At 41.4% G+C, this 17,706-nt stretch overlaps 1 protein-coding gene across 1 annotated transcript in view; it reads right to left on the reverse strand.

The window, feature by feature from the left end:
* GPR158 (G protein-coupled receptor 158) overlaps positions 1 to 17,297 on the reverse strand; it is a 195,026-nt gene extending 177,729 nt beyond the window's left edge. Inside the window, exons 1-2 of the mRNA XM_061997271.1 lie at positions 16,372 to 17,297; positions 6,001 to 6,106 (exon numbers count right to left, since the gene is read on the reverse strand). Coding sequence (XP_061853255.1) covers positions 6,001 to 6,106; positions 16,372 to 17,240 — 975 coding nt within the window. The 5' untranslated portion in view covers positions 17,241 to 17,297. The remainder of the gene's footprint in view (positions 1 to 6,000; positions 6,107 to 16,371) is intronic.
* Between the last annotated feature and the right edge of the window lie 409 nt (positions 17,298 to 17,706).

The following is a 17,706-nucleotide window of genomic DNA, read 5'->3' on the forward strand; positions in this document are numbered from 1 at the left end:
CAACCTGACAAAGGAGAACAGTCTGGACTGGCTTCAGTCCCCAGGCTGCTTGCTGCAAGGTTTTCTGTGCCTCCCAATAGACCCTGATCTCCCATTTCTTGCCTCAGCCACTGACAGTCATTTTCTCAGCCTCTCTCCAGTGAAGAGCTCTTCCTGGCCCCTGGTCTCCACCCTGCAACTTCTGCTTTACTCCCAGCAGGTGTATTTTGCCCAGCTGGCTAAAGTTCTGGGCTTCACCTCTTCCTGTCCCAAACACAATGGGGAGAACCACTAGTTCTAATGCTAATTGGCATTGCCTAATAGGAGGCTCTGTCCAGTAGAGAAAAGTCTGAAAGCTGTAGGAATGTATCTGAAAGAAGTGGCAATTGATGCAAGACTATTGTTGCCTGTCAAGTGCCAGCAAAACCAAATCCCACCCTGCTATTTTCTTTTTTTTTCCCCAGACAGCATCCTTTAACCATTCAACTAGTGCTTTTCATTTTTAACTCTGTGGGAAGGAAACAGCAACAAATAGAACTGACTCAGATGAATGTAAGTGGTCAAGTTAACACTGCTAACTAGGATGAAAGGAAGTGTTGCACAGGTTTTAATCTTTTGAAGAAAACACTGATAACTAAGATTAGCTCCTGCAAAAGAGTCCTTTTTCTTTTATTTCTAAAAAAGGAAAACATGCTGTAGCTAAGCAACATGGCTCTTCCTTAAACTGAAAGCTGGTTTTCATGGCACCTTGTTTATGACTGAAAGCTCTGACAAACCTCCACCTTATTTTATGTAATTGTGTCTGAGGGAATGCCAGATTAGATCTGATACACTGTCATAAGGGGACTTCTCTTTCCCATGAATGCAGATGATGAGAAGTTATTTTTAAAACAGCATTCAAAATGCTCTTTGTGTCTACTGCATGCTCTCCAAATAGATCGAGTTGTGTGGCAGCCATCAGTCTAAGAACAGATATGCCTTTCTGCTTTTGGATCCAAGAAGCGTTGGCTGTTTGCTTTACCTCAGCACTGAACTGAGACACTCCTCCTTCTGTCTTAGATCCTCCCTTTAGCCCAGGATTTGGTACAGCATTTAGTATTTGCATTCTACCACTAGAGATTTTATTTTGTAAGAGGAAATATATCCTGCCATACCACTCTCCACCCTGAGGTTTGAGTACTTTGCCCTACTTTGGATACAATCTGTAGCTCCAAGGATGATTATTTCTAAACTAGAGGTTAATTATATTCTGTAAACCTGTTCACTCCCACTTTTTCTTTGGTTGCCTGTAACTATGTATAACATCATAAAATATTATGGTCCCAAATGTTTTGCTAAGCAATAAATATTTTGGCTGTACTGCTCATTTGTTTTCCTTTCTCAATTGGTTTTGTGTTTGTGCAGAACAAATACACAAACAGTAGGCCCATGCATCTTTCTACAAACACAGATATAAACACAATAGAGATAGCAATGCAGCTTTTCTGTTTACTCTGCCTCTCTCATTCCCTCTAGATACTTTTGCACATTGTCATTTGTGGAATACTGTTAAAACCCAAAGGGATGTCAGCCGAGCCTGCCTCACATTGCAAGTTATTGGAAGTGTCATTAAGGATGGGGGAAAAGTGTGGAGCCTGCTGCTGTTTTTCAGACTGATGCTACTGGTTGGAAGCATTCAGCTGAGCTCAATGGCCTATGGCAGCTGATTTCTTCAGACACTCCTCGCTCTTGATTTAATTGTTGGTGGTGTTGCTAAAATAATCAGTAGCTACTGCCAGCATATAAAGGGAAGGAATCTAATATATTAAAAGAAAAATCTTCCAAGGTGTCAAACAGGGTAAAAATGCATGTTTTCTTACCACCACAATCAGCCCTGCCTGTACAACAAAAGTACTTAGGATTTGTTATTGGGTAACTATATTTTTTCTGTGTTTCAGAATCATCTGCATCATTTTGCTCTCTACCCACTGAATTTTAATTATTTCTAACCCTGCAGATATCTGCCTCATCTGTTGCAGTCCCACAGAATCTAAACCTCTCACATCTGTATTTTTTCAGGGCAATTGTTCTCCGAGTTTCAAGGTAGAGGGCAGGAAGAACACAGCTCTGTGCTTCACCCTCACCTGTCCCTTCTTCCCCGGGTCTTCCTCCCAGCCACATCTTTGTGGCTGATACAGTTACCAAAAGAAAAAAAAGGGTGGGTGGAATCACCACCACCAAAGACTTCAGCCACACCTGTAGTTTGGCTTTCCTCTGTGAAGTCTCACCCAAATTCTTGCCTAATTAAACTGGGCAGTTTCCAGTCTTTCTAAGAATGAAGGAGAGCATCCCTTTTCCCCTAGTTCATCTAGGTTGCTATGAAATCAGGGATATGAATCCTGTGCACAAAAGAGAACCAATCATGAAAAATCATGAATATATAGTAAGAATTTGGGTAGGCACTTTAAAAATAGGGACTTTGAAGTTCCCAGCATTTGCTTTTGTTTTGTTTTCAATTTCAGAGCACTACATGTAAAGCAAGATATTTAAGTGTCATTAATCCATCTCCTGAGGAACATATGGCAGTTAAAGGAGGAACAGTATATGTCTAAACATTTTGTGTATTTGAGTCATAATATTCTTTAACTCCCAATCACACACCATTTTTCTTTCAAGAAAGGACTAACACTACAACTGTTCCATCATATGATCAGGTTACTCTTGACCTTCCAAAGACAAATGCCAACATCATGGTTAGCATCATCTCCTAGTGATTCTGTGCCAGAGCATGTGAAGGCAATACAGTACTTTCAACAACAATATTTTCTGGTAGAAGTTGAGTCCCATCAATTTCTTCCTTTCTGTCTAGCACATCCAGAGCACTGGCTCACATTCATTCATGTGTTTACATTCGTTGTAATGCACCTCCATCTCTCTCCTTTCAATTGATTTTTATTTAGAAGATAAATACTTCAGGACAGCACAGAAAGCAGGAAAATTCAGCATAAAAATAACTGAAATATAAGAAAAAGTAAAGAAACATTTTAGTAACCCATAAATTGAAGGGGTTTTTTTCTCCTCTTGTGCATTCACTAAGTCATTCCTTTCCTCTTCTCCATCAACTGCTGTATTTTCACAGTGTTAGGGAAGAGGAGAGTTTTATTTCTGAAATACTGAGCTTTATGTCTTAGATTTAATGAGGTTGGTAGCCTAGCTACATCATATGCAGTAAACAGATTTTCAGAGCCAAATCAGAAACTCACCATTGCAAAGATTTACCAAATGATCTGCAGAAAGGCTATGATACCCTAAATACTCAAGTTACCTAACCAAACTAAAGATAAGGAGAGTCTAACTTAAGGAGAACTGGAAATCCAAAGATCTCCATTCTCTTCCTTATTCTGCTGTAGCCAGACTTTGTAATCTGGGGCAGAGCATTCCAGTGTCAGCAGGTATTTCTGTGTCTGCTGCTAGAAAGATAAAACAGAATAAGGAATAACTGCATCACTATAGGCAAATTGTATGGAAAGTTTTGCTGCACAACTATGTAATTCAGATTCCAATGAAATAAAGTGGGGAAAAACAGCATATGAGACCTGCTTGGAAAGAAAGAACAGAAGTCGCTACCAGACTGAACTGTCCTGAAGTGGTGTCCTGGTTTTGGCTGTGACAGAGTTAGTTTTCTGTTATAATGTTGCATTATGGATTTAGTGTGAGAATTATGTTGACAACATTGATGCTTACAGCTGTTGCTACGTAGTGTTTTAACTAAGTGAAGGATTTTTTACCTTGTCAGACTCTGCTAACAAGAAGGCTGTAGAGGCATATGAAACTGGGAGAGGATAGAGCCAGGACAGCTGCCCCAAAGCACAGAATAAACCCAAACAAGAAAATAAGCAGTAAAAAAAGTGCAAGTGAGACCAATAAATAAAAGCTCTGCAGAGGAACTTACTTGAGCACAGCCAGCTTTACAACAAACACAACCCAGAAGCCTAACATGAAAAATTTCTCTGTAATGTACATTAAGTTAAAAAAAAGTTATTATCTCCTTCAGCATGTGGGAAATTCCTACCATTCTCTCAGCAGAAAAGTCCAGAAAGACTCAATCCTGGTTCAAAGCTAGTGGAGACTCTCTCTCTGTGTCAATTGTCCATGACAACCACTTCAGTTTCTTACGCACAGTAAGAAACCAAATGCTACAGTTCAGATTTTCCAGCTTGGTCACTGAGACACTAAAGATCGTGGAATTAAAGGGGTTTTTTTGCAAGTGACAGAAAACCTTCTGTAACCCTTAGGGTTATCTTTCATGCAGAATTTCATTCTGCATCCAGTTTCATAAGTAACACTGACTGTCTCATGTGCAGTAATAAAATGGCAGGTAGATTTTATTGAAAAAAATCAAAGAGAACTCCTTTTCACAGTCAAGAATGAATTAGATAAATAAAACCTACTTTTTACTCCCATAAAAATGAACTGTAAAGAGTAAAAAAAAAAAAAAAAAGCCAAACAAAAAAACCCCACACCACTTTTATTTCTCCCCTTCTCCAACAAATCCTTCCAGAGAGAATAGCTTTTTGCATTGTTCTCTCCAGGACACACTCAAGGACTCACATTTGGAAGGCAAGGATAACTGTGGAATTATATCTAGTTTAGTTTGACTCAGATTCTGTTTTCCTATATGTTAAGAATACAGAGCATGATTAGTACAAGCAATGGGCTTTTGAACCAGACCAAAATTGCATTAAAGCCCAACATTGATCTCTCTTCATTTTATTCATTTTATTTTTTTCCTTATTTTTTCTTAATCCTCTCATAGGGTTTTGGGGTTGTTTTGTTTTTTTTGTTCCAAGATGAAATGCAACCTTTACTCCTACCCCTCTGCTGACAATTTTGCTCATAAGATATTAGGAAAAGGAGGAGCACTTGTCAAAATCTGTAATCACATTCAGGATAACTAGCAGATATTAAAAAACACAGATTATCAGATCTCATAGGAAACTATTTTCTTCTAAGAGCACACTTTTTTAGTAACTCATATTTGCTCTTGAATCCAGAAGTGATTTTGTTTGCAGAAGTACCTTAGTTAAAATTAATCTTTATCAAAGACTGATTTCACATTTCAAGTTTAAGGAAAAAGTGAAAAATACCAAAAAGGATGCTTTTAAAAATTTCTGAATTGTTCAAAACCATTAGTAGATGAAATCATTAAAAGCAACAATGGTCCCAGTTTTAGATTATGCCATTTCATAACAAATTAAGGAAACATCTCCTGACTTCTGCTAGACAACCACCAGCTTTCCCTACACTTTAATTTTCCTTTCTGAAAGCACAGAAGTGCCTGAGGTGCCTACTCTCACAGAAAACAAATAGATGCCTTTGAAATCAACATCATATGCCACAATAAAATCATTAAATGCATTTTGGTTTAAAGTTTCATTGAACACATATGACTGGCCAAGCTGAATGATCCACGATACGCTGACAGAGCCAGACACAGACCTCCAGAATAAAGGGGAAGCAGGAAGGAGTAGAACAGAAACATTTAATCAGCTCTGTCAAAACGTTGGCAATGCAATTAAGAAAGAATTACAGTATCCAAGTCTGTCTGTTACCCTGTATCATTCTACTAAAAGCTCGTGCTCTTCTGAATAACAATTATTAGCATTTGCGCTCTTCCTGTATTTTGCAAGGCTGTCCAGTTAAAAGTTACACTGACATTGAAAGTCTATTTTGATTTGGAATGCAAAATAATTGTTGGACTTGCAAGCAGAATGTCATAAGTCATTTCACTGGTTACATTCTTTTTCCCTATAGCTGTTATTTCTGTACAGTAACTTAGCTTCTGTTTTAACACCAATATTCTTGAAACGCAGGCACTCTTGAAACTCATGCATACCATAATGCCTTGTACAGAAAGATTTTTCTCAGCCTACAAACCACATTCGAAGTCTACAAAATAGATAGCATTTATGCTAAAGAAAGTTATCCACAGGGGAAAGACTTGTTATTGAAGTGTAGCTCAGTCTCTAAGGACAGACGTACCTCGGAATTGTTGAGATGACACCTGTGCGTCCCCGAGAACCACCCCTCACTCGAACACTGGTCAATGTCCACCTTCTGCAGATTGATGTCAACTTTGACAACACCTCTGAAAACAAAGAAAAACAGCCTTGAACACAGTGACTACAAAAATAGATTAAACTTCTTAATGACGCCGTAGTCTGCAAATCAGGGCTCCGTCTTTCTTCGACAGAATTTGATGAAAGGCCTGAGAACAGACAAGTTGTGTGTTCCCAAAGCCATGATTGCACAGACATATTCTTATGTTAGACCTTACTGAGATGTATTACAACAGCTCAATAAATCTAACCCACTAAGTGTAAGAATAAGTTACACACTCAAGCACTTTAATTCCCTTCACATTTTACAATGCAACAGAGAATTCAAAGAAATAAAATGAATGACCTGCACTACTTTCTGAGGCCAGCAACCTGCCTGGCCAAACCTGAATACAATATCATGCCCTATACCTCACTTCAATGCCCAGAGATAACAGAATCACAGAATCATTTTGGTTGGAAAAGCCCTTGAAGATCATCTAGCTCAACCACCAAAACATTTTCTCAATTCCAGAAACAATGCAAAACTCTTCAATTTTAAACTAAATATGTTTTCCCTTTGCTTCTCATGTTAAAACTTTTCTTACACAAATGCTTCCCTTTCACAAATACAAGTCTTCATATACTCAACACAAACATTTCTACCTATACTCTTCTCCTGTCTGCACCTCTTCTGTAGCAGAACCCGAAGTTCTGATATAATTCAGTAGCTCTATTTCTTTCTTTTAATCAAAGCTTTATGAATCTCAGGGGTGAAAATCTACGGAAAGGAGAAACAGAAAAGTCCTGAAGCAGGAATATGAGAACAATCTCTCCTGACAGTTACAATCTACCATAGGCTTTCCATTCCGCCCCCCCTCCATGCTGCATATTAGTCTTTTTCCACTAGACATCTGCAATATATGCTCATACTTCACAGTTCTGCTGAGTTAGTAATAAGGTATGCAGCTACTTAAGGATGTAACACTTTCAAAAGAAAACTCTCTTTAAGCATAAATGTAACACTTACAGAAAGCATCATGATCATACAAGACTTCTACTGCACTCGTTTGAGATGCTTTACCACTTTAAAACACCATCTCAGACTTGTTTCCCCCCACTATTACACAGAGTACACCGATATGTACATGATGATATAGTTCTGAAATTTATCTCTGATTAATACAGTAGCTGGCACAGCCTGTTTAGCCACCCACATTGTCAGTTATTTTTGATTCAGCATTCAGAAAAAGCATATGGAAGAACATATCCTCCTGGAATGTATATAGACCAACTACCTGTGTTATATTTCTGAACTAACTGGGAAAAGTTGCAGCTCTGCTACCTTGACACAAGTGATCAAGATAAATACCAATGGTACAAGAGTAGACTCAGCATAACACTGACAATGCTGCCTGGCTTTACCCAAGCCACAGTGATAAGGTAATAACACTATTACTGGTAATTGTGGACCATCTGGCAAGGCAAGTATACTTTGTTAATCTCCTTATAACAATAAATATTTGTTTTCTGCCACAATTTCACACACAAAAAGATACTTAAAGATTGCACATTCATGTTTAACATCTAGCTAAGAGAGAATTAGTTGAATTGTACATAACACATAATCATTGAAGAATTATGTCATCAAGGATTTTGTGTCAGGTCAGAGGTTTGATTTAAGAGGCTTTCACGCTTCTCTCAATTTCTAGTACCACTGTTTGTTGGCATGATATTTGCCTCGAAATCTGTGCCAGGAATTGATTTAGGCTTATTTTCTCAACCTACTAGCTATCTTAACAGTTTCAGTAGTTATAATATTTCATTGTAACAACATGTTGTAAAGCCTATATCTACTGAAGATTTTTTGTTTTGCCTGTACTGTTACATCATATAAAAAGCAAAAGGAGCACGTTCTCTTTCTCCCAGATGGCTTAAGCTGCAACTGCACAGAATAGCCTGCCAACATTTAAATGGTGATAAACAGTATCTTTGTCCTCCAGACCTCCAGAAGCTTTTCCTGGAGCACAGATGTCACAGTTCATCTAAACAGGTATTCAAAGTTTGTCTTCTAAGTTTGTACACTTATTTTTGTCCTCATAAACATTGCAAGTAGTCATAATTAAGGTATAAGACACAGTTATCATCTGCTGAAGCAGACATCTCTCAAATCTAAATGTCTGCCTGGAGTCTTGCTGTCATATTCATTCAACCCTACATGCTGTCCTTCACAAGTTCTCCTTACCACAAAACAAGGAAATAAGAAAATAAAATCCCTACAGCCATCCCAAAACTGCAAATGATAATGCCTCTAGATAAATGTATGCTGTAATTAGTATGACAAATGCTTCCAGGGCAGACACCTTTTCCAACCACTCTCATTTTGGAAGCTTACACTTTCAAGAATATTGATCTTAAAGCAGTGCATAGTACCTGACACCTGAGGCTCCTTCAATGTACCATTAACTGAGCATCCAAAAATAATCCTGGTGTCAAATTCAGAAGGGACTTTCAACTATACATCTTACAGACAGTAGGCAATTTCTGCAAGCTCAAGTTGCTTTTGAAAGGTAAGACTCAGAATTCTGCATCACTTGAACATTTTTTAAACTATTACCTCTGTATACTCAGATTCATAAAAGGCTACTGGGACATTGCATACAACAAGATTTTGATCTGGTCATACAGTTACCACCGATTTCTTACTAGTAAGACTTAGCCAATTCCTCAGTCATAGCATGACTGCTGGTTTTCAGTACATACTTTCACAGGAGAACCAGCTTTCACTAAAAATAAGCTAAACTAAAGGAAAAGGTATAGCAGCGTAGGCACATGAATTAGGATTCACCTGCAAAGAAAATCCTTCTAGGCCATTTGGAGCAGTACTACCAGGGTGGAATACTTAAAAGTTGAATCCTCTGATGTCTGAAGAATTATTTCAGATTTAAATCTGCCTTCAGATTTATGGTATGCAGTCCTGCCTCTCTGGGGATTTCCCTGCAGTTTAGTCACAGAGCTTCCTAGATACTTTGAGGGGCGGTGATGTATTTTTGCTTGAGGATGTTCAAGTTGCTGCTAGCAACTCTGTCACAAAGCATCACCTTGTATAGGAATACAAGATCAAAGTGCTGGTGGGGTACCAACCTACATTAGAGTCTCCCTATAAAAAAAAGGGTCTTGCAGCCAAATTCAGCTATTTAGTAAGAAAATTTTTTTTAATGTTCCCATTGCTATCCATGGGAACAAAGAAATAGGTAGAAAGGACCTAAAGAAACAGAACAGAAAGTGATGTAAGAAAAGAGGTTAGGAACAAGAAAAGCTTTTGTATTAGAAGGATCCTACACAGGAGAGACAGCTTCAGCCTAACCATAGCCAATCTTAATCTTCTAACACTAAAGATTATTTATATATAACATGAAAACATTGAATCTGAGAAGTGGAAGACAACATTAAAGAAAAAAGAGACAATGAAGAGGCATAAACCTGGGCAAGAAGCATACAAAGCCACAAGAATGTAGAACAAAACCAAAAGACATTTTCAGAAGCAATGTGTTAAAAGCATGGACTCTACTAGTTAAAAACTTTTCTAAACACCTGAAGCAGAATCTTTAAGGCCAACAGACAACCAAGATATAAAAATTGCTCAGAGTAGAGACAGCCTTTGCCAGATTATTTTCATCTCTGCATACTTTAGAGCCAGGAAGAATCCAACTTTAGAGTCACTCTTGAAAGTATCAATGCAACAAAAGTCAGCAAAGAGACTAACAAGTTGGCCATCACAGCTATCCTTTCTTTGTCCAACACATTCATAGATGACCAGCGACAACATTTGCAGGTGACAAAAATACTTAGTATAACACAACTAAATCCAACACAGAGTATATGAATTAACACTTTCCAAAGTTGTCTTTCCTCACAAGAATCTAGGATCTCCTCATGAATTCAGATTCATGAAGCAAATCTTTAAAAAAGCTTTTTTTTCTCCAAACTGTACAAATTATAATATGGAATCTGAGGGTAAACTACATTGCAGAAGACAAAAATGGGTTAAAAAAAAGCAAATTAGGATCATTGAGGTCAGTTTAATTCATACTTACTATCAGCAATGATTCAGATACAAATAATAAGCAATAAAGTTTTTTCAGAGTAAGTGGAATATAACTAAGATAGGAGAACTCAGCACTTACACTGTTCTTACATTTTCCCTTAAGTGTGTAAGGAAGCTGGTTTTGGAGAGGGGAGTAGGTAAGCTTTTCCTCTGACCCAGGACAGCAATGCCTTTGTTCTTGCTTTTAGGAACATTTCTCTATCTCAGCCCAGGCTCATGACTAGATGGAATAGGAAGTGACAGTCCTGGAGCTGCACCTCAGATAGTCAGTACTGTCACATGTCCATTCCTTTTCAAAGAGCTTTGACAACATGCTGAGCTGGAACTCTTGCCCAAAGGGGATGTGTGTAGAGAACAGCAATGGCAACAGCAGTTTGACCCAAAAAGCTGGTTCTTTTCTCACAGCTTACCATATGCTGCATAATTGTGGACAAATGTAGTATGTATTTCTATCCTCTCCTGGCCACATTTAACTTGTTTCTTCAAAGACCCACTTCTGCTTCTTCAATAGTGAAGAACACTAAATCATGTTTCTAAATAAGAAAATCCTGTTTATTTTTCCTTTTGTTTCTCCATCCTCTATTTTTCTATCCTTATCCATGACCTCATATGAAAACCATACTGTCTGCTTATACAAACCATCAGTAAGTCATAGGAAGATGTTTCTTGGTTCTCATCTCTTTTCAAGAATGTAAATCCAAGACTTTCAGAAGTTTTAGGAAAGAAATTCTCTTTCATTTTTAAAAGCTGTTTTAAATCCACCCACACCTTCAATCATGTTATATGGGCCAGGGCATGCTATAAAAAAAATGTCAGCCTTTTTATTTTAAAATATTTTCAGGACTATACAACTAATGTATCATGTCACAAAAGAGAAATAGAAAGCCTCTTTAAACAGTTAAAGAGAATTTTCTTTCCTAGTTCAGTACTGAGACTAAAGAGATTGAGGAGTGGGAACAAAAAAAAGGGATAAGGGAAGAAATTAAAGAATATTTTAAAGAAAAATGTTACTAATTTCTTTACAGTCCCTCTTTTCTCATGTCTATGTTTATGACTATTTTACCAAAGAATTTAATAGCTGTGAAATATTTAGGAAATTTCATGGGTTTGTGTTTGGTTTGGGTTACAGTGTTAATATTCTTCAAACATTAGGTAGGATTTTTTCCTATGCAACCTGATCTAGGTGAACCTGCTTCTGCAGGGGGGTTGGACTAGATGATCTCTAAAGGTCCCTTCCAACCCCTACCATTCTGTGGTTCTATATTCTCTTTGAAATTCCCTGTCATGTACATATCTGCCTTCATGGTTTAATTTGCCTTCAATGGTCTTTCCTTAACTAAGAGCTCCATTATGGCCTAATACTAGCATCATCTGAGTCATTGTTAATAGCACAGTGGGAATCACTGTGTAACAATGCCTGTAGGGAAGAAAAAGCTAAATTTAACTGTGCAATAAAGATTAATCTTTGCACTAAGGAATATCTTCCCAATAATTGAGAAGTAGCAAATACCAGGAAGACAAGAAAATACTGAGGTAATACCTGATTTAGTCAGATGTCAGAAGGAAGTTACCTGCAAATCATAGAATGGTAGGGGTTGGAAGGGACCTTTAGAGATCATCTAGTCCAACCCCCCTTCAGAAGCAGGTTCACCTAGTTCAGGTCACATAGGAACATGTCCAGGCAGGTCTTGAAGACCTCCAAGGAAGGAGACTCCAGAACATGTCATCATTCAAAGTAAATAAAAAAGCAAACTCTCTCAACTTGCTGATTGTATACCTTTCTGCCACACCAGCCCTTATTCCATTGCCTTCTCTCAATAGTCATTAAAAAAGACTGCAAATACTACTCAGCCTTGCTAGAACATGGTGGGAGTAAAAAATGTCCCTGTACCCTAAAGATATTCTGACCTCCTAGATGAAAAAGGAGGAGCAATGACTGGTTCCCAAAATGTTGGCACATTACAACACAACATTAAAGAAAATGACAACAGCATGCAAGAGAACATTTTGAACTGCAACAGCAGCAATTCATTCATCAGAGTTTGGAGATAATTGATGTCATTGCACAAGGCTGAAACATTACACATGAATCTGACTAACTGTGTTCAAGAAATACTGGAACAAGACTTGAAGAGGGACCATGGCAACAGAGAGCTTATAACAGGAGACTAAAGAAAGCTGGTTTGTATAGTCTAGTAAACAAAGGTGGAGAAAGGACTACTGCCTATAAATAGGTCAGGGCAGTAAACGTCAGTGAAGAGTGCTATTTTAGATAGAAGGCAGTTCTCAAATGGGAATAAATGGATGGGAATTGACTGTGGTTAGATCAGAAATCAGAAGCAGCTAGTCAGTCAGTAGGCCTGGCACACCAAGTGAGTTGGATAGTCTAGAGAGAATTGCACCTACTTTAGAAATAGAAATTGGTCAGCTTGATGTCATTAGGGGGGCTTGTAACAGCAGATAATTGACACAGGGACTGAGAAGGACTTTTTTTAAACTTGTACATTTCTAGTAGCCCCACACCTTTCTGGCAGACCAAGGAGTGATGCTCCTAGACTGCTGAAGCACTTAAAACCTCCCACTTTCTCTCCAAGCACCAAGCAAATACTTTTACAGAAGGAAATACACTTATGACATGCAGCTTGTCACACTTTTCCACTTCCGCAATAGGGCTGCAAAGAGACCAGCTGGATCACCATGTGCCATGAAACATGGCTCATTCTCACCATGTAATAGGAGGTAGTAGTAATAGAAGCGTCACAGAAGATGAGTGAAAAACGCTACCCAGCTCTCTCCTCTGCAGCACTAGAACTGTAGAGTGATTACACACAGTAGATGGTGAATTCCAGCTGCAAATTGCATCAGCTCAAGACTTTCTAAAGAAGGAGAGTGGAATGGTTAATATTGCCAAGTGATTACTTCTAGTCTCTATGAATCTTCACTTCTGAATGCAAACTCACATTGTATTTTGTAAGGAGGTGGTAACATGCTCCCTGGTACACTTATCTGCACAATCAACTTGCCTTTGGTTTCTTCACTTCATCTTGGTACTGGGCTACAGTGCTGCCATAAGACAAATAACCATGTTCTCTTCCCTTCCTTGGATTTTTGGACAGTTTGGCTGTCATCTCTTGGGAATGGAGGGAGAGAGTGAGAGGTGAAATTAACGACAGCAAGCTGTTTGCAAGAGCACCTGCTGTCTGTAACACTTACTTCCTCTGGCAAGAGGCATTACAAACCACTATAATCCTTCATGACATGAAGAATAAAGCTGCCTTTATTTAAAATGTACTTTCAGAATGTCATAGACATACAGCATTGCAGCAGTAGCATATATTGAACAAAACCAGTAGTCATTATTAGTATTGCCTTCATTAAACTCTTTCCATTGCTACACCATGTGACATACCCATCTGTTACTGCAACAGAAGAGATACTAAAAAGCAGGAGTAATAGCTTTTCCTTCAGTAATCTGAAAGAATTCTCTTCCATGTAGACATGCTCCAGAATGTCACTTGCCCTAAGGTACCATGCCATGAACCTAACAGCAGCAAAGAAATTACATAAACTGTTAGAACATTAAAGGGGTGTGCATTAGACTACCAGCAATGACCTCATGCCAGACTATTAAGTGGAAGGAGCATGTAAACTGACCCATTAACAGGTTCCTAACAGATGGTTCAGAGATAGCTACATTAGTTCTTCCAATGAAGTTTCACAAGAGACAGAGGGCAACACTCAGTGCTTTTTACCATATAGGCCTTAAAACAGGAATCTAAAGTTAAACCATTGTGTCACTCAGATGGGGAGATGAAATACAGCTTATTTCAAGAGGCACCTTATAATGATTAATATTAATGTTCTAATAACAACATTAGATGTTACAGTTATATATTACAAGCTTATACTTTAAAAGCATTTATTCTCTTAAGAACTCACACTGAGTCTTCACACCTAACAAGTACAGAAAATACTGTGCAAATATTAAGACATCCCATGAATTTTGGGAGATGCTTATTTTACTGTATTTCCAATGCAGCTGTAGAGTTGTTTTTTTCAATATCCCAAACAATAAGCTGTTAGAAACCCATTTTTCGTGTAACATACCTCAAACTTTTAACACAGGAACTGTCATTTAGTCTTTCCAGAGTATATGTGTGTCTATATAAATGCACTTCTTCCCCTGCTGCCTTATAGTTACCAAAATCATACTGAACTATTTTCTTAGCATTGCTTAACAACTCATCTCTGGTTTTGATACAAGAAAAGTTTTGTCCTAACTGTTCAGTATAGAGACAATATGACAGGTGTCTGCACAGGACACCCCATCACAGGATCTTCTAAATAAGAGAAGGTTCTCCAAGCTTAGATTATGTGCTTAATGGATGTTCTTTCAAATACCAAAGTTACAAGAGGTTACTCTGTTTCTTCAACTGAAGTGAGTCCCACATGGTAAAGAGGGGCTGCGAAGATGAAGTGCTTTGCACTGCACCCAGGAGGACCTCTACTGGTTACCTTGGTTGGCCAGGGTTACTCCAAAGACCTGGATATTCTGCACACCAGAGCTACCACAGCATAAACCCACACCATTGAGATGCTTCCTAGCATCACAGGATCTTGGCACAGAGTGGAGATTGAAGCTTTACACTCTTTTGCTTGAGACACATTTTTGTCTCTTCACTGAATCAAGACTGAAGCTTGAATTACACTTTATATCAAGATTCAAATTCTCAGCTGTTTAGTGGCTGCTACCCCATCCTGAGACTGGTAGTTCTTCAGGTTGTGAACCCCTATCCTCAACAAGAGAGAATACACTAGCTCTCATCTGTATCCCAAAGTTCGTCATATTGTTAAACATTGCACTTCAATGATCTGTGAGAAGTTTCCTGAACTTTTCTGGAACCCCTGCAAAGATCCAGAAGAGCTCTCCAGTACAGCTATTCTTGTATTTTGGTCTTGAGAGGAATTCAGCACAAACAGTCTGCAGGTGAGCTCATTTTACCTTAACACCACCAGCCCCACAAGTGTAAAAATCTCAGAGCAAAGGATAATTCAGTAGAGTAAGAAGCCACCACTCCATTCAACAGCTGATTCTCCCCCCACCTCCCAGCCCAAGATGTACGACTGCATTCATATCTGTTTAATCCCACTGGATTTCAGTCTAAGCTAAGAAACCAACGTTCACTAACATTATTACCTCAGCACTAGGTGTGGCAAAATCTTTTCAGCATCTGCTGTGTTCTTATCTGTCATATTCACCTGCTATTGATTTGCAGTGCAAAGCAAAGTCTGTGCTCTTCTCTCATCCCTTGACAAATGCCAGCTACTTCTGGGCAGTGGGCATTCCCTGAGGGGTAGAGTTACCCATTAGCCCCACCATAGAAGTGCCAGTGAGAAAACTCGTCATCTCATACCCCACAGGTTGCTCTCATTGGGCTGACAAAATACAAAGACAGGAGGAAGGCCTTTTTATATCCTCTCCTTGTCATAGGCCAGTGGCAAAGTCACGGGGGTAACAGCAATTACAAAATAAGCAATTGTTTACATGTGCCAAGTGTCATCCACGTAGATATATAACTGAGGGGTGTCCTAAGGAAAGCTTTCCTGCTGCCAGTTCAGGCTATAGCCAAATCTATGATGACAGAACTGCAGTCACATACACTTATTTACCCACAAACATACTGACCAGTGACCAGGCTTGAGCACCCCGTAGTGGATGCGTGCTGGAGACCAGAAACCACAGTTTGCCAGCATAACACTGTCTCCCAGCTGGCTAAAATCACAGCTGGGGTCAAGATAGGTCTAATTACATAGCACAGTAAGAAAGAACACCTCAGTAAACGTCCTCCTCTTGCAGTTGGAAATAAACTACAGCTGGCAAGTGCTGCTCTCCTCTCTCCACCCAAAGCACACCAGAAAGGTAACCCACATGCACACCTGTTTCAGTGGGAGCAGGTAAAGCAAATGCTGTCTTATAGACAGAGAAGTGATTCTTTTACTGAGTAACGGCTCCTTAAGGCACAAAAAGGCAGAGCTCAACGGGAAGGCCTGAGGTTGCTCTGCGGTGTGACTGAGCAGCCTGTCTGGCGAGGGTTGATTAGGTCACTCCAGAGACATGGCATGCCCATTCATCCCTAGAAGGGAGGCAGAACCAGAAACCCACCCTATTCCCATCTCGACTGAAAGCAAGCAGAGCACTCCTCCTACCTGAACTCGGGGAGGAGGTTTGGCCGCAGCCCGTAGAAAGCCGCCGACAGAGTCACTAGCCAGCCAGGTTTGTAATTCCCGTTCTCACACTCCAAGTACGGTGAGGACCACCTGATGTGGTTCTTATCAGCAGCGAAGCTCTCCCGCCTCTTCCAGCTGTTCTCCAAAGTTTTAGGGCCCGTGTTTAAGACCTTCCTGTGCGGATGTGCCCTCCACTTGCGCTTCAAGCTGTGGAACCACTCTGTTTCCACGGAGGCATTAGCCAGACGGTGAGCCGAGGAGGACAAGTCCTGCAGGAGGACCTGACTCTCGTGCCTGCTGGCCTGGAGGAAAACCTGCGGGGTGGCGAAAGGCTCCGTACTGAAAGTGATAGCTGCCCGCGAGATGTTGGGGTCCCCCTCCAGTAGGCTCCGGATCAAAGCACGGTACCACTCCAGGTCCTCCTGCAAGTTCTGCTCCCGCGACTTATTGCTCTGGAGGATCATGTTGAGGAAGTTAGTGGCGTGGGTTAGGGTGTCCAGAGCCCCGTGCAGGGATGGGTGCGAGGTGAAGCGCGACTTGCCGGCGAGGCTGGCCAGCTCGTAGCGCCCGGAGCAGTTGGCGCGCCGCAGCTCCCGCGAGTCACCCGTGTAGAGGAACGAGGCCACGTCCTGGGGCACCTCCTCGGCGAGCCGCTGCGCCAAGATGGTGCTCTCCGTAGAGCGGCTCCGCGGGGCCGGCGGAGGCTCCCGACTCTTGATGTGATTGTAAATAGGCTGCCTCCCTCGGAGCGCCCGCTCCCGGCCGCGCATCGCCTGTCCTTGGCCGGCGGCGGTCCCCAGCCCCCGCTGGGCGAGGAGCAGGAGGAGAAGGAGCCGGAGCACAGCCATGTCCCCCGGCGCTCCCGGTCGCGCAGGCAGGGCGAAGCGGCTAGAGACGGGCTTGGCGCAGGCGGCCGCGGCGCAGGGGCGCGAACGCGCAGGGGCAGCCGAGCGGCGGCGGGACTGAGGGCGGCCCCCGGCCCGCGAGTCACCTGTGGCGGCTCCGCCCGCGCCTGCCCCAGCGCGGGGCGCCGCGCGGCCCCACGGCCGGCGGCAGCGGCTGCAGCCCCTCCGGCGACGGCAGCGGCCGCAGCCAGCCCGCCTGCGCCTCCTCGCGCCGCGGCCACCGCGCTCACTGAGCGGCCGCCCGGCGCAGCGCGCAGGGGCGGCGGCGCCCGCGCCCGGCGCAGCGGCGGGTTCCCCCGCGCCGCCCCGCCGCCGCCCGCGCTCCGCCGCTCCGCATCCTTCGCGCGCCGCTGGCGGAGGCGGGGGAGCCCGCGGCGCGGGGCTGCCACTTGCTGTAGGGAGCGGCGGG

This window comes from Colius striatus, chromosome 5 (genome assembly GCF_028858725.1).
Source record: "Colius striatus isolate bColStr4 chromosome 5, bColStr4.1.hap1, whole genome shotgun sequence".
In the NCBI taxonomy this organism is placed as follows: domain Eukaryota; kingdom Metazoa; phylum Chordata; class Aves; order Coliiformes; family Coliidae; genus Colius; species Colius striatus.